This window comes from Myotis myotis, unplaced genomic scaffold (assembly GCF_014108235.1).
Source record: "Myotis myotis isolate mMyoMyo1 unplaced genomic scaffold, mMyoMyo1.p scaffold_m19_p_9, whole genome shotgun sequence".
Lineage (NCBI taxonomy): Eukaryota > Metazoa > Chordata > Mammalia > Chiroptera > Vespertilionidae > Myotis > Myotis myotis.
Window position 1 is genome coordinate 45,308,892 of NW_023416401.1, and position 22,685 is coordinate 45,331,576.

The window sequence follows — 22,685 nt, forward strand, 5'->3', positions numbered from 1 at the left end:
GAGAAGGACCAAGTTATTCATAACTCTGAAACAAAACAGAGAACATAAAATACACCAAATACGCAAATGGCAAGAGTGGTTTTTCTCTAATGTGTGATTCGCTGACTGACGCCTCCTGTGTGCTGGATAGTGTTACAGGTGCCTGTGAGAGTCGCGGGTGTGTAGCTGCATGGGTGTTGAGGGAGGTTGCAATAAAAGAAGCAAAATAAATAAGATACCTAACATGAGAGATTATGATCATGGCTATGGATTAAAATTAAGCAGGCAAAGGGAAAAGAACCAGGCATGTAATATATAGAGTTGGGGGAGGTCCCAATCCTATATAATAAAAGCCAGGTGGTGGCTGTTAAGCGTGGAGGCCTGGAGGAGTGTGCTTGCCTCTGCGGCATGGGATCTTCGCGGGGATGTCGGTATCGTCAGGAGCGCCAGGGCCCAGCTGAGAAGGCAGCGGCCCACAGCAAGCCGGCCCGGCAGAAAAGCACCTCGAGGTGAACACGGCAGCGCGGTGCTGTGCGGGGAGTGGAGGAATCGCGAGCCCCATGCCGCCCCCGCGCTGCTCTCTGCAGAACTTGCCAGTGGAGCTGCTGGTGGAGATCTTCGCCTCACTCCCCGGCACCGACCTGCCCAGCCTGACCCTGGCTTGCACCAAATTCTACCACATCCTGCCCATCGACAGCATCTGGAGACGGCGCTGCCGGGCAGAGTATGGCGTTCGTGAAACCTTGCCGAACCTAGAGATGATCGGTATGTCTTATCGAGAAGTCTATACGAAGCTGTTCCACCCATACAGACACATTTTGGGTTTGTGGCAGCTAGATCAGGGCTATAGAAGCTGCTGAATGTCGTGGTGGATGGCTTAGGCATTACTGGTTGGACGTGCAGGCCTTCCCTTAACCCCCATGGGGATGGCCCAATGCAATCCGAGCCCTCGTTCAGAATTCTCCTGATGGAGCGGAAATCAGCCGGTGGAGTGCAAGGCAGGCCGCCACCGCAGGCCCCACAACCTCCACATGCAGATTCAGAAGGACAGGTTCAACATCAAGACAGGCCACCGCAAGGATTCCCCAACGCGGCCTTGGGACGCATGGGGGCGGGTGCTGGTGCAGGAGGTCAGACAGCCATGTGACTGCCTGACCTACCGCCGCCTCTACCTCCCGCCGAGCCACCCAGACGACCTCATCAGACCAGGCCTCTTCCAAGGCAAATACGATGAATTCGGCCTAACGACTGCCATGCTCAGCTTCCATGGGAAGCATGCCAGGGTCACGAACATCACGGGATTCTCCATCAGGATGTTAGAGTTCCACCTCAGGCACCGCATCCAGCTGACAGATGGCGGGTTCTTCCGCAACTTCAACGAGCTCTCCCACGTGGTCCAGGAGATTGACCAGCAGGTGATCCGGGAGCAGCAGCAGCAGCAAGAAGACGGGACTGAGGAAAGCGAGGGCCATGGCTGGCAGAGCCCTGCCCAGCCCAGCGTCCGGGAGTCCGGGGCTGCAGCTTCGGAGGAGCAGCCTGTCCTGTTTGTTCTGCCTGTGGGCGTGCGCTCAGGAGACCAGAACTATCCCCGGACTTGTAGGATGTGTTTCTATGGTGAGGACATTGGTACCTTTGATGGCTTCGACCACCCCAGGCCCTTCCCTGGAGTCTTCATCCTGTTCGATGAGAACCACTTGGGGTTCATCTGTCTGTATATGAACTACTTCATCCTGTACAGCAGAGTCCAGAACACCTTCCAGAATGTGGAGGCACCATCCCCGCAGGCCTTCCTGGAGATGCTCAAGAACATTCAGCCCAAGACCCCCTGGGAGGTAGAACTAAACCTTAGACCAGTGGTCTCAACCTTCCTAATGCTGTGACCCTTTAATACAGTTCCTCAAGTTGTGGTGACCCCCAATTTCATTGTTATAAATTGAACATAATTAAAGCATAGAGATTAATCACACACAAAAAATAAAGACATCTTAGTTAATAAGAAAAAAATTAACAACAAAAAAATAAAATAAATAAAAAAATAAAAGCCTAATATGCTAAATGTCCAGTCATCCAGCCGTCGGTTCAACCAATCAAAGCATAATATGCTAATGATATGCTAAGCTGCGATTCTTAACCTGTGGGACGCGACCCGTTTGGCGGTAGAATGACCCTTTCACAGGGGTCGCCTAAGACCATCCTGCATATCAGATATTTACATTATGATTCATAACAGTAGCTGCCGGGGTCCAACCCCAGCAGGTCCAGGGGTCCCCAAAGGTGTGGACGGAGTCAGCGAAGAAGGAATGACATGGAGACAGCGTTCAGTTGATCAGCAGCCTAGCCAGGATCTCTAGCCAGGATCTCCAGCCAAGTTCTGGTCTGGATCTCCAGCGAAGTTCTGGTTAGGATCTCCAGCCAGGTTCTGTGTCCATGTTCTCTTGCTAGGTTCTCCAGGTTCTCCAGCCAGGTTCTGTAGCCATGTTCCCTCGCTAGGTTCTCCAGCCAGGTTCTGTGTCCATGTTCTCTTGCTAGGTTCTCCAACCAGGTTCTCCAGGTTCTCCATCCAGGTTCTGTAGCCATGTTCCCTCGCTAGGTTCTCCAGCCAGGTTCTGTCCAGGTTCTCCAGCCAGGTTCAGTCACCAGGTTCTAGTGAGGTTCTCTTGCCAATTTCTGTAGTCAGGTTCAGTCCAGGATCTTTTGCCATGTTCTCTCCAGCGAAGTTCTTCTGCTCTAGTTTCTGTGTAGGTTCTGTCTCTAGGTTCTGTGTCTAGGTTCTGTGTGTAGGTTCTGTGCGCCAGATGCCGGGGTCCAACCCCAGCAGGTCCAGGGGTTCCCAAAGGTGTAGACAGAGTCGGCGAAGAAGGAAGGACACGGAGACAGTGTTCAGTTGATCAGCAGCCTAGCCAGGATCTCCAGCCAGGATCTCCAGCCAAGTTCTGGTCTGGATCTCCAGCGAAGTTCTGGTTAGGATCTCCAGCCAGGTTCTGTGTCCAAGTTCTCTTGCTAGGTTCTCCAGCCAGGTTCAGTCACCAGGTTCTAGTCAGGTTCTCTTGCCATGTTCTATCCAGGTTCTGTAGCCAGGTTCTGTCTCTAGGTTCTTCAGCCAGGTTCTCTCGCTAGGTTCTGTCTCTAGGTTCTGTTGCCAGTTTCTGTCCAGGATCTTTTGCATGTTCTCTCCAGCGAAGTTCTTCTGTCTCTAGGTTCTGTGTAGGTTCTGTCTTCTAAGTTCTGTGTTGTTACATCTGTATTTATACCAGTTGATTCCAATCCTATCAATCTCTATTTCAAAGGTTAGGGCGTTTCTTATCTCCATTCCAGGGAGTAAAGATTATGTAGCTTAAGCATGATTGTTCGTAGTTAAAGTGATTAATTACCTGCCTGGCACTTAGTTAAGAGGTTTTATTCCCTCCCTAACTTCAGGGGAAAATCCCTACCTGGGGAAATAACCTTTCTCAGAGACCTTGGTTAAAACACATAGTGCCAAGAAGGTGAACAAACATATTAAGAACAGTATGCCATATATGCCAGGTCCCTTGAAACAGCAAGGATGGACCGGCTCCCGGCAAGTAGCAACATTACAGTTATGAAGTAGCAATGAAAATAATTTTATGGTTGGGTCACAACATGAGGAACTGTATTTAAAAGGCCAGAAGGTTGAGAACCACTGTGCTAAGGCCTCTCAACCACTCGCTATGACATTCATTGACCACCAGAAGGCAGACAGTTGACTGGCTGACCAGTCGCTATGACATGCACTGACCACCAGGGGGCAGACGCTCTGACTGGTAGATTAGCTTGCTGCTGGGGTTCAGCCGGTTGGGACTGAGCGAGACAGGCCGGACATGCCCTAAAGCCCTCCTGCGGTCCCTCCCTGGCTGGCCAACCTCTCACATGCCTCCCTGGACCCAATCGTGCACCAGTTGGGTCCCTTGGACCAGCCTGCACCCTCTTGCAATCCGGGACCTCTCAGGGGATGTCAGAGAGCCGGTTTTGGCCCGATCCTGCAGGCCAGGCTGAGGGACACCACTGGGTGCACGAATTTGTGCACCGGGCCTCTAGTTATAAATAAGGAGATATGAAATTGGCATTAAGTGAGAAGGGGGCATTTGAGCAAAAGTTGACAGAGCTGGAGACATGAGGGGCAGAGGGCTGAAAATATCTAGGGAATAGTCATTGAGGTAGAGAGTGCTGCAAATGCCTTCATGTGTTCCATACACAAGCAAGGGATGGTGTCACTGGTGCAGAGGGCACCAGAGTCACAAAATACCGGGGGCATGTGGGGTGGCACCTGAAATGCCACTGTGAGGTCTCTGGTTTTGCTGTGAGGGAGGGGAGGAGCCACTGAAGGGAAGGAGAGAAGGGGACTTGCTAGACTGATGTCCTCGAGCGGAGAGAGGGGTCTAGTGTGCACGGTTATGGGGGGGGGGGGGGTGGCTGCACATGCCAAGCTATGGAAACTCTCTTCAGATCACCTTCATTTTCCCAGTAACATAGTTGGCAAGGTCACCCACAGAAACTAAGATTTACACATAAAAATACCCAATCACTTACACATTTGCATAGATATTCTAGGACCTCCTATATATGTTACAGAAAATATGAACATCAAGGTTCAATGTCAGAAATACAACATAATGAAGTTAACCTCCTCAACAACCCAACCAGTGGAAAGGGCAGATGTTCTTAGAAATGTGCCCACAGTGACGAGTGTGACTGTCACTTGTGATTGCGATGGCACACACCCAGGCCTCCACTGACAGTCCTGATGTGTGCTGAGTTAGCTCATTCCTGAGTGTGGGGCGCGGCTATAGTGTTTTGGCCAGGTTCAAGCCTCGGACTAATGAAAGGACAGGGTCCTCTCATTGCCATGTGCAAGTCCCAGCTGGAGGGCAGGGCCCTCCCAGCACAATCATAGCCAACAGCTATAGTTGTAAGCTTGAATCTATGGTCTGAACACGTGGCCCCACGTGCCTTGTGATGGAGTTCAGGTGCATGTAGTTAAGTGAGGTTGAAACTCATGAGAATGCTGTAAACAACTTGATCACGCCCCTACTTTGCCTTGTGGCATCTGCTATAAAATAAAGACACGGCTTGTGGGCGCTGGTGCTGTCTCCTCATCAGGGAGCAGCGTCCCACCGAGACCCAGCTTTCATTCTCTTGTCTGTCTTTTCTCAATCCTTTCACCACCCCCACTCAGGATCATCTTTGGCCGTAACAAGTGGCGCCCGAGCAGGCCCCTTTGGCCGTAACACCTGAGGTCTCTACCATGGCCCAGAACAGGACACTGGCTTTAGCTACACAAGATATGAAACAGTGGAGTCTACACTCCCTAATTTCCACCAAACAAAAACAATTAAATGCTAAACTGTGACTGGTTCCTCTTTATATAGTAATCTTGGAGGAATTCTATAAAAATTATTCAAAACATGAGGAGTCTACCCTGTTCTCTTGATCATGCCTTTTCCTGTGCACATGTCCAGAGCACCCACCACTGCACAGCCACACCTCACACCCCATACCTGCAGGCACAGAGCCACACCCCACACCTGCAGGCACAGAGCCACACCCCACACCTGCAGGCACAGAGCCACACCCCACACCTGCAGGCACAGAGCCACACCCCACACCTGCAAGTACATCTATCCAGCTCCCTTTGCCACATTAACTCACTTCAGCTCAGGTTTTTATGAAGAGCCATTTCCAATCTTCACATCTGTTTAAATAGTGTGAGTATGATTTTGTTATCCTCCTCATTTGTTTTCCTTATTTCTTACAAAGAAGATAAAAAGGACAAGCCTGATATTTCTCCCAAAGACCCTCTGTGCATGTATTAGTTACACGTCTCTTCAGAAATCACTTTCTTGTCGGTGTGTAACTAAGACTCACTAACCATCTACCAAACCTTCTCAGGAGCCGCTTCTTCCCCAGCTCTCACACTGTACTCTGCAGGAGCTGCCCTAACCGTTCCTATTTTTAGCATCTTTAAATGCAGCAACAGTGTTTGCAAGTATTACCAAGGGTCTCCAAATATAATTGCATAGTATAATTGATATTTCAAGCTATGTTTTCCATGTATATTCTAACACAATCCTTGAATGTTTGCCTCAAATTTTTATCAGGCCATTGTAAGAAAGGCTACAGAAATAGTGATTAGTTCTCTAAAAGCAGCACTTACCATCCCCTTGCCACATACTGGTGATTTATATTTACATCACAGAACAACAGAACTTTTGAAAGTAACTTCATACTTTAGTTGTGTTTTATCAACTGCCCCATCTCTGCCACCATCAAATATAATCAACTGCACCATATCCAGCCTTCATAATTTCATTTATGATCCATCAAGAGATAAAATTCTTCAAGGGTTTTCTGCTGAGGCCCAAGAAAAACAGGATTTGAAAATAGATAATTAAGTAACCAACTAACCCACGGTGATTAATGAGACTAGAAATAATCGCATCCCTGCCTTTGTCCACATCATTAGAAACTTTGCCAGGCTAAAGTAAAATCACCCCCACAACATTTGGGTCCGTTAGGGACAGAACTTAAGCCTTTTGGGGTGAGAATCAATAAACACATAAAGATAGGCATCTGGTCAAAGGCTTGCTGAGGCTGTTTTTGTCCGTCCTGTAGAGACGACATATTTTAGAACACCAGACTCACATCTGGGCCGGCAGAGGTTTTTAATTAGCGTTCCAGCCTAACAGCAATAATGGAGAGAGCAGAACTCAGGTCACCACTTAGTGTGTTTTGGATCCTTTGAAAATGGACTTTTGTTCTCTTTTGAGCTGTGTCATTGAACGCCCTGGCATCCCTCCGCAGGAGTTTCGAAGGATGGCCAATCAGCTGTGTCACGAACAGTTTCTCATTAGCGATAGCAGGATATTGACTGGGGTGGCAATGGCTTGACAGAGGTCAAGGGAAAGTTTTGGGGCCATGAGCTTTCCATTCCATTCTCAAGCGATTAGTCTCTCAACATTTTAGTTTGATCATTATCTTTCTACCACAGATATTGGAAAAACCCCTTTTGAAAACTTTGTTGCAGCTTCTCCAGAGGAAATGGATGAAAGATCACTGATCAATGATCATTTCTACCAGGAATCAGCTCTTTCGCTTCCAGCTGAAGCTCAGAAAATGCATCAATTACAAAACTCTTGGATTGCCGGCAACTGGACGACTTTAAACCCGAAGTTGTTTTTCTACAAGGAGCATCATATTCTGAATTCCTCTTCACAGACTCTTTCTTACCCTTTCTGACATAACTCTTTCTTTAATAGTGAAATGCTGTCCCTGAAAATAATAGCTGAAAAAGTCTCCCGCTCCCCCAAATAGCTAGATCGCTCCAGGCCCCTCAGCACCAGCTACCCTAAATAAAGAATCCTCAAGTAATTTCACAAACCCCAACAAGAGGGTCAGTCTGACTTCTCAAATCCCCTCTGCTGAATATTTTTACACATCCATACCAGAAATAGTTGATTCCTGCTTTTTTTTACATAGTATTTTAAATCAGGAGAAGCCATAAGTGCTATGTTTCCAAATTTAAGAAGAAAGATCAGTGTATCCTAAAATGTTGTAGAAATAACTTTTACTCCAGAAACACCAAGCAGAAGAGCAGCTTTCTAACTGCATTTCAGGAAACCCTCAGATTCTTCTGAATTAGCTGGAACAACAATCTCCAGGAGGAAACAGGTAAGAGGAAGCTGGGAGATGGAGCTTCAGGACCCTCCCTCTCTCGCTCTACCCAAGAACTCCATGGGTGATGGACAAAACATTTACAATTGGGTCCCCTAGGTGCTCCCAATCAGCACACACACCATATCTATAGGTGTTCAGCCTGCCATCAGCCCTAAGCAAACCCGCCTCATTGATGATATGTACTGGAGATGAGGTTCTAAGTAAAGTTAGTTCTTAAACCGTGTTCGTTGTTAAAAGAAAATGTTTATAAACCATTTGTGTACAAGAAGAAATGTCCCCATTTTAACCTATCACAATTGAGCTGCTCAGCACCTGTAGAAGCTCAGTACTTGTCACATGGCATACAATCAATTTCCTCCACTAATTGATAAAGTGATGGTTCCAGAAGCAGAAAGGGATTTTTTTGTAATCCAACTAACTCAATGGCTCCTATGATACTTGACGACCCTCCTCCACATCCCCATCAGGTAGCAACTAAGTCTACAGTCAGCTTCTGAGACGGAGACATTCTATGGATAAGAAATAATGAAGAAAAGCTCCGAAGGTAGAAACTTATCACCCAAAGAAGGTTATCTGGTGACTTCATTTTTAGGCTACATCTCAGACTCCTCAAAAATCCATGCCAATTTTATGAAAATTGATATATGCATAAATTGTCTCATGCTTATGTTCACAAACACACACACACACACACTATATTTGACCTTCATCCTTGCTGCAGTACTGAAAAAACCAATATGCTTGAATAATATGCTCTTGAAAATTGGTTTTATCGAAAGTATAAAATAAAATGTAAGAAATCAATACTTAAACAGATTGCAAGACTCAGTGGCAAGGTATCTCTTGTCATATGCATGCATAAATTTAGAGAAAAGCCAGTTATCCTGTTAGAACTCCTAATAGTACTTGGATCTTACAATAGAATCTTTTAACTCATTTTACCTTCTAAACCTTTAATTTGACAAGACAGAGAATTAGAAACAGCTGAAAGTACTGTAGTGTAGTCATATTACAATTTTGAAATTGTCAAAAAACAGAAGCACACAATTTTACTCTTTTTAAGGCAATTATGAAAAAAAAAAAAGAAGAAGCAGCCCTAACCAGTTTGGGTCAGTGGATAGAGCATCGGCCTGTGGACTCTAGAGTCCCAGGTTCGATTCCAGTCAAGGGCATGTGCCTTGGTTGCAAGCACATCCCCAGTGGGGAGTGTGCAGGAGGCAGCTGATCAATGTTTCTCTCTCATCGATGTTTCTAACTCTCTATCCCTCTCCCTTCCTCTCTGTAAAAAATCAATAAAATATATTTTTTAAAAAAGAAGCAGTTATTGTAATTCACTCTTCGCTCTGCATGATAATTATCAAGAGAATAAAACATCAGATGGGAACTTCTCTGGTAGTTATCAAAACAATTTTGTAAGTTCTAGTATATTTAATTTTGATTATTTTTCCTACCATTTATCTCATTTTTTTATCCTCACCTGAGGATATTCTTTTAATTTATTTGAGAGAGAGAGAGAGAGAGAGAAACATTGATATGAGAGAGAAACAGCAATTGTTTGGCTCCCATGTATGCCCCAACAGTGGATTGAATACATAACCTGACCAGAAATCAAACCCCCAACCTTTTGATGTATGGGACGATGCGCCAACCAACTGAGCCACCCAACAAGGGCTATCTAATTTCTTAAAATAGCTTTTCAACAAACCTAAAGATTATACTCTACATTTCTTTAGAGACATTCTTAAATTTTAAAAATAACTTCAGTGAAACTTTTTTAAAACAATAATTTTATCATCCATTTTACTCCTCCAATGTAAATATACAGTTTCTGTATCTTAGCATCTTGGAAAACTGATCATTTTCAAGGTTTTATAGGTTTATAATCAATAGGATTCCAGAGGAGAAACAAATCTATAAGGTTTTCTAGTGGGTCGGCCTGTAAAAGTCTTTTTAAGTATAAAACCTCCTCAATTTATTTGTAGGCTTTCACCCTAAGACAGGGGGAAGTACTGGATGACCAGTAAAGGCTTTTCTTCCCCCTAGATCTATGTAACAGCTAAGAACTAAAATGAGAAGACTTCCCCAAGAACAGAAATTTGCAACTGGTATTTGCATTCTGGAACTGCCCGTTGGAAGCCCGGTCCCTCTTGTTCAAAGACTGAAAGTAAAACATATTGTTAATACCACTGCCAATTTGAGCACTCTGGAATTTTATTAAGTAGCTCTATAATAAAGAAATAGTGTTTAAAACATTATCCAAATGTGCTCAGGTATCTACATATTCGAGAATAATTTAAATATTGAGACAAATTATGACCAGTCTTCAGGAAACTCTATCAAGACTCTTGGAGACAGATATTTATCAAAAGAGCCCATGATTCCTGGGCAGTGTAGCTCAGTTGAGCATCGACCTGTGAACCAGGAGGTCATAGTTCGATTGCCGGTCAGAACATATTCCCAGATTTCAGGCTCAATCCCCAGTAGGGGGCATGCAGGAGGCAGCCGACCAATGATTCTCTCTCATCATTGATGATTTTGTTTGTTTGTCTTTTTTTTTAATCCTCGCCCCGAGAATATTTTTCCCTTGATTTTAGGGAGAGTGGAAGAGAGTGAAAGACAGAGTGAAACATCGATGTGAGAGAAACACATAGATTGGTTGTCTCTTGCAAGAGTCCTGACAAGGGCCCGGGCCAGGGAGGAGCCTGCAACCAAGGTACATGCCCTTGATTGGAATCAAACCTGGGACCCTTTGGTCCACAGGTGGATGCTCTATCGACTGAACCAAACCAGCTGGGTTCATCATTGATGTTTATATCTCTCCCTCTCCCTTCCTCTCTGAAATCAATAAAAATATTTTTTTCAAAAAAGCCCAGGGTCTGAGTGCTTGACCAAAAGTAGAATAACCAATGACTGTTTTCCTGCAAATTCCCCTAATAGTGGGTCATGGGGTGGGAACAGATGGGCATTCATCTAAAACCCTGAACATGCAAAATAAAATTTTTGGTGTTGTTACAAGTAGTTCTCTGGGTTTCCTTTCCTGTGGGTCAAGAACTATCCCCATCCTACAAATAATCGTTGAGAGACTGATTCTGGAAACTCTACCAGATGTAAAACAAAACCATGGTTGGCCTTGACACTTGTCATTTTGTCCTTCAGTTTACATGTGATAGACCAAGTTCACCCATCTTAAAATAGATTGTCTGACAGCTTAAATTAGGAGAGTTTGGCTGAACAAACTCCTAAACAAACACATCATATTGGAGCAGATATCAGCTACTGACCATGCAACCCTGGCTGCTCACCCAACCCCAAAAGTCCTCTACATGTCTGTAGGAATAATAATGTACTGTCTCACAGCATCACTGGGCAAAGATTTAATGTACCTGAAACCCACTTGTTTTTATATTTTAAATATTATATTATTAAATGGGTGGAACTCTACAGCAACATTTTATTGAATATCTCACAGCATAGTGGCCTCATCTTCTGTTTTGTAATTAAAAATAAAATGGTTATATGGCCATTATAAAGAGGCAACTACAACCCTATTGAAGCGGCTGCGGTGTGTGAGATGGTTTGAATGGCTGGAGCTCACCCAGGTGGTTCAGCCGGCTGAGGAGAAAGTTCGTGGAGAGGGACAAGGTGGGATGTGCCAGCTCTGATTTTAAACAAGTTGCCTTCCTATCTGTCCTTGATGTTATACCCTTTCTTACTTAAAAATAAAATGTTGGAGTCAAGTCAATGCCGTTAGAATAAGCTGATAATTCTCTGTGTTCGTATTTTTCAAAGCTTCTTTCAAGAGCCTTATGAAAAGCACCCTTGATTTTCCATTAAAATTCAATTTGTTGATTTATGTATTTCAAGATGGGACTTCAGAGATCATTTTAAGAAATCAAAAGCTCTATTTTTTTGAGACATGGTTCTCTGAAAAGCCTGATCTATTGGGTACATACTGATTTTCAAATTTGGTTGCTGTTTCCCTTAAAATATATAAATTCCCTAAGATTAAGAAAAAAGTATTCCTGCATGGGTTCACTTTGAAGACAGACCTTTTCAATATTATAGTCTTAAAATGGCAAATTCATCTTTTAGCTGATCTAAAGAATTCAAAGGATGTTAACATATGCTTTTTTCAAGATCATAAATGTTTCCTTTTTCACACAAGGATCAGAAGAAAATCTTGATTGCCAAAAATACTTTTTAAATTCTACTATATATGTATAGATTGTGGGAGAAGAAAAGGTCATGAAATTTTTGACAAGATAAAACAGATGAAAGAACACACTTCAGATTCAAGGTAGTTGTGGCCACTCTGTGAACATTAAGTGCCCCAATTAAATGTCATCATCCTCTTGGGTCACTGTTCACATTGGAGAGTTTCATTTCTTTTGTAGGATCCATAAAAGAAAATGGGTGCCTCAAAAGGTTCCTTGGCCTGAATGAGTCTTCAGAGGAAGATGCCTATGAGGAAGATTATGTGCTCAAGAAAGAAAACCAAATCATGAAGGTAAGGCAGGAACATCAAATGTAGTTGTAGAAATGGATTTCTAGGCTCCTAAAGACATATTCTTTCCTGAGAGTTATAGTTATAAAAAAGGGGGGGGGGGCTCCCCTAGAGGTGAACTTGTTTAGTCCTGATTCCAACAAACAACCTCTAAAAAAAAAAAAAAAAAACAAAAAAAAAAAACCATGTATAAGGCAATTGGGGAAAATCTGAATACTGATTGGTTGTTTCCTGACATTAAGGAATAGTTGCAACATTTTAGGTGTGATCATAGTATAGTATTTTTTTGTTTAAAAAAAACTTTACTTTTACGCACCAAAAATATTAAGATACCTAGGAATAAGCTTAACTTATTAAGGAGTAAAAGACCTATACATGGAAAACTATAAGACACTGAAAAAAGAGATAGAGGAAGACATAAACAGATGGAAGAACATACCGTGTTCATGGATTGGTAGAATCAACATCATTAAAATGTCCATACTACCCAAAGCAATCTATAGATTCAATGCATTCCCCATTAAAATACCAAGGGCATATTTCACAGACCTAGAACAAACCTTCCAAAAATTCATCTGGAATAAAAAAAGAAGCTGAATAGCTGCAGCAATCCTGAGAAAGAAGAACAAAGAAGGTGGGATCTCAATACCAGATATCAAGCTGTATTACAAAGCCACGGTTCTCAAAACAGCCTGGTACTGGCACAAGAACAAACATACAGACCAATGGAATAGAATAGAGAACCAAGAAATCAACCCAACCCACTATGCTCAATTAATATTTGACAAAGGAAGCATGAACATACAATGGAGTCAAGACAGTCTCTTCAATAAATGGTGTTGGGAAAATTGGACAGATACTTGCAAAAAAATGAAACTAGACCACCAACTTACACCATACACAAAAATAAACTCAAAATTGACAAAGGACTTAAACATAAGACGGGAAACCACAAAAATACTAGAGGAATCCACAGGCAGCAAAATCTCAGACATATGCCGAAGCAATTTCTTCACCGATACCACTCCGAGAGCAATGGAAACTAAAGAGAAAATAAACAAATGGGACTACATCAAAATAAAAAGCTTTTGCACAGCAAAAGAAACCATCAACAAAACAACAAGAGAACCCACTGCATGGGAGAACATATTTGCCAATGTTATCACTGATAAGGGTTTAATCTCCAACATTTATAGGGAACTCATACAACTTAACAAAAAGAAGATAAACAACCCAATCAAAAAATGGGCAACAGACCTAAATAGATTCTTTTCGAAAAAAGACAGAAGGAAGGCCAAGAGACATATGAAAACATACTCAAAGTCACTAATTATCCGAGAGATGCAAATCAAAATGACAATGAGGTACCACCTCACACCTGTCAGAATGGCTATCATCAACAAGTCAACAAACGACAAGTGCTGGCAAGGATGCAGAGAAAAAGGAACCCTTGTGCACTGCTGGTGGGAATGCAGACTGGTGCAGCCACTGTGGAGAACAGTATGGAGTTTCCTCAAAAAACTAAAAATGGAACTCCCATTTGACCCAGTGATCCCACTTCTAGAAATATATCCCAAGAAACTAGAAACACCCATCAGAAAGGATATATATACCCCTATGTTCATAGAGGCACAATTCACCATAGCTAAGATTTGGAAACGGCCTAAGTGCCCATCAGCAGATGAGTGGATTAAAAAACAGTGGTACATCTACACAATGGAATACTATGCTGAGGTAAAAAAGAAGGAATTCTTACCATTTGCAACAGCATGGATGGAACTGGAGACCATTATACTAAGCGAAATAAGCCAGTCAGAGAAAAATAAATATCACATGATCTCACTCATTTGTGGAATTTAATGAACAACATAAACTGAAAACAAAAACAGATCCAGAGACAGAGAAGTATTAATCAGACCATCAAACCTCAGAGGTAAGGTAGAGGAGGGTGGGGGTAAGGGGAGAGATCAACCAAAGGACTTGTATGCATGCATATGAGCCTAATCAATGGACACAGACACCAGGGGGATGAGGGCATGATTGGGGGGGGGGGACAATGGGGGGATAAGGACACATATGTAATACCTTAATCAATTAAGAATTTTTTAAAAAAAACTTTGATTTTAGGGATACCTACTGAAGCATTTAAGAAGGAAATGCTATGATGTCTGAGATTTGCCACAAAATAATCCCCTGAAGGAGGAAAGCAGGAAGGATGTGTTTGGGGATTTAGATGAATCAAGATTAGTCATATGCTCATAATCGCTGAAGCTGAGTGATGGGACTTAGGGAGTCAAATATTACCTCTAATTATATAGATGTTTGCAAGTTTTATTAATAAAAGTTTTTTTATAAATATTATCTCTTCTCTAGCATGGTCCCCTATGATAAATATTACATTTCAATTTGAAACACCTTAAATGTGTTTGTAATTTCAAGCCTTTAAATTTTGGACTGGGATAATATTATATAAATCTCCTCCGTATGGCAGCCTACCATTCCTAGCAGGTCAATCGCAAAAGAGTGTTCACATTGCTTTCACCCTAAAAATTAGCATGGCTTCCCATTATCTATTGTATGGTGTACTTGCAAGTATATAGTACAGTATGTGATTCATATATTACAACTCGCAAATGATTTTATTAAAATCTATTTGTATATGAATACAGATGGATGTTATGATCTGTAAAAATATATAAAGATATTCCTATCTCAAGAAATGCAAGGAGACAAACACCATTTAGATGGATTTGGGACACAATTCATTGAAAGCCCATGAACCATAAACTCTCTCTCCTGAATGCCTCTTCACCTTCTTGCTTCATCATCCATTAAAGTGAAGCTTTTAAAAGAGACAACAGCACTACCAAGAACTGTCTGCTCAGGTTTTATTTTATGTTCTGATTCAACTTTGAGAGTACCTTTGGCACTGAAGAAAAGTCACCAACACGGTGCTGAGGTGGCTGCACCTTCCTTCAGGTTTAACTCTTGTGAGAAGGTGACAAGTTAAGATAAGGCGTGGTCACTGGGGAATGTGATGGAAATACCAGCTCACAGGACAGAGTGGGCTGGAAGAACTTGATAGGAAAGTTGTTTCAGTGGCTTTCAGACTGTTAACTCTCCCTCCTGTTCACGTTTTCATTTGCATCCAGTCATCCTGATTCTGTGTTTCTCTCTCTCTCTCTCTCTTTTTTTTCAGTTGATTTTTCTATTTAAGAATAGCTCCAGTAGGTATATAATCTTACATTGGTTACCCGTATATTCGTTTCAAGTGCATAATACAGTGATTCGACATTTTTATACCTTACAATGTGATCCTTCTTAACCAGTTTCTTATTTGGGGGTAAGTATATTCAAAATTAAAGCTTGATGTTCAGCAATAAAGAAAATAAAAGATGTGGACTTCAGAGTAACTAAAATTTAATTTAAATCTGTATAGCGCCCATCTACATAAAAAGTGAAATCATAAATGCCATCAAATCATTTCAAAGTGTGCAACTTCCCCCTATTTTTCCCTGACTTGCTTAAGGTTCCCGTATTTTATATACTTTAATGCTGCCATTAGAAAAGAAATCCTAGTGGATGCCACCGCATGTTGAGATTTTAGATGAGAACCAAATAAAGGGGCCAGTCTTAAAATGGAACTGAAAACCTGAGTATTTTCAATAATTGTGTGCTATAGTTATACCTCCTGATTTCAAACAGACTAATTCTCGAGGCAACTCTCACAGTTATGAATGGGAGAAGGAAGCTCGTCATGCTCCATTTTGCATGCAATGGAGCCTAGGAAACGGATGTGTTGTTTTCACTTCTCCCCATGTTGCAAGTAACTGCAGGAAACAAACTGTTGGGATGCGTCAGGTAATCAATAACTTGTACATTAAAACCTCAGTATCTCTCTATGTAGCCGCAACACATTTCATCACTGCCACCAGCCCTGTGTAATTCTAGAGAGCACAGTGCACTCCTCAATGAATATTTTATGCTTCTTTAGAGGTTTATTTCTATTACCTCTAAAATACCTGGGAAGTAGTCTCTTTATTGTTCTTCCCGTTGTAAACCATGGCAGTAGCCATTAGTATGGTGCTTATCTCCTTCCTCAGAATAAATGTGATTTTTGTGAAACTTGGTTTAACATATAAATAGAGGTGAATTTTTATTTAGCCCTGATACCTGTTTCCCAAGGGCTCCTTAGTGGTTTTTGTCTTGTGGAAATGGTTTGAATTCTCAAGAGCGCCTCGGAGGAGTTCCCGTAATGGCATTGTTGGTGAAGAGTGTCTTGTCACATTCATTTGTAAAGGTTTAGTGATGAATATGGAAAGAGTGAGTCTGGTCCTTTTGCCAAGGTTTTCCTAAATGCCTGTCACATTCAAGCAAAGGAACAAACCCGAAACCACACAAAGTAAAATAAGATTAAGCCTAACTTGCCCTTTGATTTCAAATAATGCAATCAAAATAGAAACAGATAACTTTTTTTTTTTTTTTCACTAGAAGACCTACTCTATTTGCTCAGACCAGAGCTCTCTGGCGGGTCTCGCACGAAACTAACAATGACTGCTGCATTGCAAAGCCACTTCTGGCTATTTATCATTCATTTGGAATTTTTATTTATGATAATAAAAAACAAACTATTTGGCCTTTATGTCTTGATTTTTTTAAAATTCCACATAATTATTTTACTTGACAAATATTTGATGGCAAGTAAACTAAAATGACTGGGGTCCCCAATGCTATTCCTCTTTTTATGCGTGCATTCACGCTACAAAACATAGCTGGAGGAGGCACACAGCTCTCATTCATTAAGCTGGAAGCATATTGTCCGGGCAGCAGGATGGGGTGGTAATTTACTATTCACAGCCAGGAAAGACACTCTTTACCACACAGATTTGCAGCTTTTAACCTGAAGACTTAATAGCAAAGGCAATCTGCTTTATTTGTTTCCCTTCAAACCCACAAGAAAGCAATATCTACCTTGTTACAAAACGGAGCAGGCCATATTTTATATTGCCAGCGTCAATTATGGGAGGCTGTGTGACCTTTTCCAGCTATTATAGTCTTCGCATCCTTCTGTGCTAATGTTGCCAACAAAATACACAAGCAGCCTCAAAGCATCTCTGCAGCGTTAGAAAGAGAAGACAGCTGGCGGTGCTCAGAGACTGCGCGGAGAGGAGCAGGCTTCTCATTTAGAAAACTGGGACAGCCCACGTCAGCAGGGCATCGCGGGGGTTGTGAAGGTGTATCGCCAGCTAGTTCCTTTGTCAGGTAAAGACTTGTTTACTGAAAAAATACTCTAAAAAGGTTTTGTTGAGAGAAGCAGGGGGAAAAAAACCCTTCAATGAAAAAGAATGCTACAAAAATAAATATTCACATTCAAAACAAAGTTGTGCTCCAACATATGGGTTTGAGAGACTTCTACCAGCAAGGTAGATGGAGAGACCTATGGGTTCATCACACTCACCTCCAAAACCCACTGGACCGTGGATATAGCAAAACACTCACACAGGAAGGAAGGGACACAACTGTACTAACCATGGACCTCCAACTGTTAGCAGCTACCAACAACCTCTTGGGGGAGGGGCTGTTGCTGTTGTTGTTTTAACAATTAGGCTCTATCTGATGGGTCTTGTGAACTATGACTGTCACACCAGAACCCTAACCTCTGAAAGGTAGGTCTTAGATTAGAATCATTTAGGCTAAAGTTTGTAAAGTCCCCGCACCAGTCTGGGGATGAGGGTGTGGCCTACTATGAGCCACTGAGACAACATATTCAGTTTACCAAAAAAAACAATTCACATGACTTTCCAGATTCTCATCAACTCTTCACTCATTTTGTGGGCCACAGTTTTCAAACACAGTCTCGTCTAATATCTTCAATTTTCACACCTTGGGACAATGTTGAGGAAATGTTAGTTTGCCCATTTCAGGAAAAAGGGAAATTTGGATTCAGAAAAGTTGTTGGCTTGTCTTGAAGAAAAAACAGAGGAATTGGGCCCAGAATTCTGCTCTTCCTAACCCTTAGATGGGTGCATTGTCTTCTAATTTCTTGCAAATAGACAACAAAGATTAGGATTACCTACCCATCTACAATTCTATAGGGTTTATATTTCACATTTTCACAGGGAAAAGAGAGAGCAATGCTGCTAAGGTGTGTATGAATTAGACAGAATGGAGCTTTTCACAGGATGATTTTGAGCTGCTTAAACCATATTGCTTTGTTCTTGCAGACACATTACTTACATCTTATATAACCACTCCCTAGGTCTTCAGCAAGAGGGAGATATAAAATATCCATTATGAATCCTACTAAAAGCTCTGTTTTTTTCATGAACATGCCTAATGTGGTTGTGTTTAAACTCTGCAATATATTAGCATTCAGAGGCCTAACTGAGGAAATAATTCTGAAGCATAAAATAGATTCACAATGGGGGGGCCAAAAGAGATAAAAAATTTAGCCCTCAATATTAAATTTTTCAGAGATATAATGAAATAGCCAAAGAAGAAATCATCCATGAATGTGAGAATAACTGGCACCAAGCCCCTTCCTAAATATGCATGTCATCCCATTTTATAAGCTAACCTGCTAGAATAAAATTCATCTGACTATAGCATCTGATGACCTAGGCTAGTTCTGCTCATCTGCCTCCTCAGATACCCACGGACTTCCCCCTGAACTTGAGCTCCGAACTCCACATGAATATATCTCTCAGCACTCGTGGCATTCATCTGTTTAAATCAGAACTTGCTGATATACATGTGTGAGGGGTTCTGGAGCATCCACAAATTCAACACTATTGTCACAGGTGTGACTGTCAGGCTATAAAGTAGGCTGTGAACATTTCCACTTACTTTACAATTGAACTTGGACGCTCCCTTGAAGTCCCAGGGTAATGAACTGATTTAAGGGGATTAACTGGGTGACATCATCAGAGAGAACTGTCAGATACTTGATGCCCTGCCCTTCCAATAGCCACAATTTATCCTATCTCACTAGACTTCTTATATCCACATCGTGATTAGTCTCCTTTTCTTCACTAAACACTCCACATATTTCTAAGCAGAAATTATGACAACATTAGTGCCTGCACCAGCCAGTTTACCCTCCTGTATATGGCCATGGAAGACTGAGGACTCTTTCTTCATCCCTATGTTTCTACACATAAAATGCCTCAACTTCTATCCTTCTGCTGAGACACAATGCTGAAATGATTCAGGAACAGAATTCTTGAGCCATACTTGCATTTCTGGCACCATCTAGCATAATTCTGAGGTACAACCAAGAGAATCCTAAATGCATCATGAAAGGTTGAGCCCTTCATATTTAAATCTTATGATCTCAATCTCTCCTGACACTCTGTCTCCCTCTCCCGGGTCGGAGATGTTTTAAACCCCTCATGTGCAGAAATCTGAGGAGCCCAGGGTACTGCTTGTCACATATGCAAATTCAAGTACATTTTCTCTTTTCTGTTTAGATTTAATTGACATATAACATTATATTAGTTTCAGGTACACAACGTAATGATTCAATATTTGTATATATTGTGAGATGATCACCACAGTAAGTTACCACACCTAGTTAGAACTTCTTTCTTGTGATGAGAACTTTTAAGACCTTTTCTCTCAGCAACTGTGAAATATACAATATTGTTCACTATAGTCATCATGCTGTATACTACATCCCCAGGACATATGCATTTCTAGATGGTAGTTTGTACTTTCTAACCCTTTTCACCCATTTTGTCCACCACCACCCCACCACCTCGACCTCTGACAACCACCAATCTACTGTCTGTATCCATAAAAAGTACAACTTTTCAACAAGGGGGAGCGGACCGAAAAATTCCTTTGTTTGCCTTGGAATGCATTTTACCATCCCCACTCCCCTCAAAGTAAACCCTGATCAACACAGCCTTGGTGGAATGGATACCTCAGCCAAAACCCAGATTCAGTCTTGAGTTCTGAGCTTTCTGACTGATGTTCATTCCTTGGAATGTAAGGGTGTCCAAGTACTATCTTTCTCAGACCTGATTTTCCCCTTAATGTGTAACACTGAGTAGACTGCAACTGTATTTTATTCTCCGAAACCTCTCTCCCTCCCTCTCAGGTCTCAAAGTGTTTTCTCAAGGCTATTACTTCTGCTATGGACTACCAGTTCTATTCTGAAACTCAAAAGCTAAGAATTTCTTTCCCTTTACATTTCTGTGGCACCACTATTCAGTAGGCAGTAAATAAATATAGAATGAATTCATGGCAGCCTGAATGGAGAAAGATAAAGAGGGAGGAAATACCGATTTTTAAAAATAGGCTAAGAGTTGATAATATTACCACATACCCTGACTTGAAATACTCTTTGCTGCACAATCACAGTCTATGAAACTAGAAAGTCGTATTTTTTTTAAATATATTTTATTGATTTTTGACAGAGAGGAAGGGAGAGAGACAGAGAGTCAGAAACATTGATGAGAGACAAACATCGATCAGCTGCCTCCTGCACATCTCCCACTGGGGATATGCCCGCAACCCAGGCACATGCCCCTGACCGGAATTGAACCTGGGACCCTTCAGTCTGCAGGCCGACGCTCTATCCACTGAGCCAAACCGGTTTCGGCTAGAAAGTCGTATTTTACTAAGAAAGTTTAATGGATGAGTTTCGTCCTCTCTCTCCTCTCTCCTCTCTCCCTCTCTTCTTCTTTCTCTTTGCCTCTCCAAACAAATAAGTCCCCACTGCCTAACAGGAACTCCCATCATCCTCACAGGACCGCCCCTCCTCTCACACAAACTGCCTGAGATCCAGCCCTCCAGGTCTCAGTCCTGTGTGCCAGCACCAATATAGGGATCTGGTCCCCAGTGATCTGAATGCTGCCAGTATTCCCTCTGCCCCACAGAGTGGCTGCCATGAGTGATCCTATCCCATCTGATGGAAGATGCTTTTCCACTGGTGCCAGGATGCCCTCCAGAAAGGACAAGATCCAGGACAAGCCACGTGGAAGTTTGACTTCACACTCTCACATTCGGCTAGTGTTCCTCACAGCTCAATCACTGTGCTGAGGTTGCTGAATTGAGACAACCTGCCTACATCTATTGTATCTGAACCATTTTACTCCTTGAACTCTTAGATCCACGCCCCGAGTCTGGGTCACAAGCTTAGACTCCTACTTTTCTCAAGGAAATTATATTTCAAGAGATTTCATTCCCTTCCCTGGCACCAAACCCCAACCAATGCTACCATAAACCACATGGCTAGCTCTCCCGGCTGGGCTAGGGAGAATGTTGGTATCTTACCTTCCTAAAGATTGTGGGGTTCCTAATGTAAATTGATCCACTTCCTCCACCCCCACCCCCCAAATATCAGCTTCACACATTCAAGGTCCCAACAAATAACAGTCCGATAGAGTACTGAGAAACACTGGTTGTACCAAATCCCAGAAAAAATGGCCACTACCCGGCCAACTTTTGCATAACCTAGAGAAGTGCCTAGCAACACCACCAAGTATAATGGCCCTCCTTTTCCTGATTATGTAGTTACAGAGTGAAGAAAGAAAGAATTTGGACACATTACAAGGCTAAAAAAAAAAAAACTGTGAAAAAGATAATGAGCTTACTACCCGCAATATGTACAGTCATGTAAATAGCAGGCATAAACTTTCCCAGAGAGAATAATAACATATGCCAATTGAGTACCTAAGAATTCTGCTCCCTTATTTTGCTATCTGGAAACTCTCTATTTCTAAAATGAGGTCTAGTCTCACACCCACAGCCGCAGAGCATTTGTCTACTTTGTCCACCCGCAGCTGTTTGTGACTTTTAGTTTAGAAGTAGCCACATGCACACACGCGTTGAAGCTCCTTGTTCCTCATGAACACCCCAGTGCACAGTCCTGTGAGCTGGGCAGGTGCACAGCCATGACCAGGAGCACACCATCTGTCTAGGTAGCAAGTCTCCATGTCGAGGGGCTGACAGTTCTCAGGACAGGTGACACACTAAACACTTACCTGATGTGGCCACGAAATTCCGAGGCTCTCTGCAAAGACAAAGAGACTGCTTTTCCGATGCTCCTCCTCCATCCCAGGGTGAGAACAGACCCACAGAGAACCAGGTCAGCAAGGCTCCAAAGAGCCATTCCATCGTGGGGCTGCAGGAAAGCTTGAGGCGACATCCTAAAGGAATAATACAAGACAAGGTGACTTTGGAGGGTCACAGGAGACAAATACTTGAAGTCTAGACCTGTAGGAAGAGGATTCATCTTACATCTATTAAAGAAGCCATCTGTCGCCCTGGCCAGGTGACTCTGTTTTTTGGAGCATCGTCCCATGCACCAAAAAGTTCCAGGTTTGATTCTGATCAGGGCACATTCCTAGGCTTCAGGTTCCATCCCTGGTTAAGGTGTGTACGGGAGGTAACCCATCGATGTTTTTCTCTCACATCAATGTTTTTTCTCTTTTGTGTCTGTCTCTCTCTCTCTCTCTCTCTCTCTCTCTCTCTCTCTCTCTCTCTCTCTCCTTCCTCTCCTTCT

General features: G+C 42.5%; 1 protein-coding gene across 1 annotated transcript; it reads left to right on the top strand.

The window, feature by feature from the left end:
* The first annotated feature begins 539 nt into the window (after nt 1-539).
* LOC118663283 (F-box only protein 31-like) lies at nt 540-22,394 on the top strand. The gene is given in 6 exon segments (XM_036322733.1): nt 540-744; nt 861-963; nt 965-1,811; nt 6,961-7,141; nt 12,066-12,178; nt 22,242-22,394. Coding segments are annotated over 6 exon segments (1,602 nt in total).
* Nucleotides 22,395-22,685: the final 291 nt, after the last annotated feature.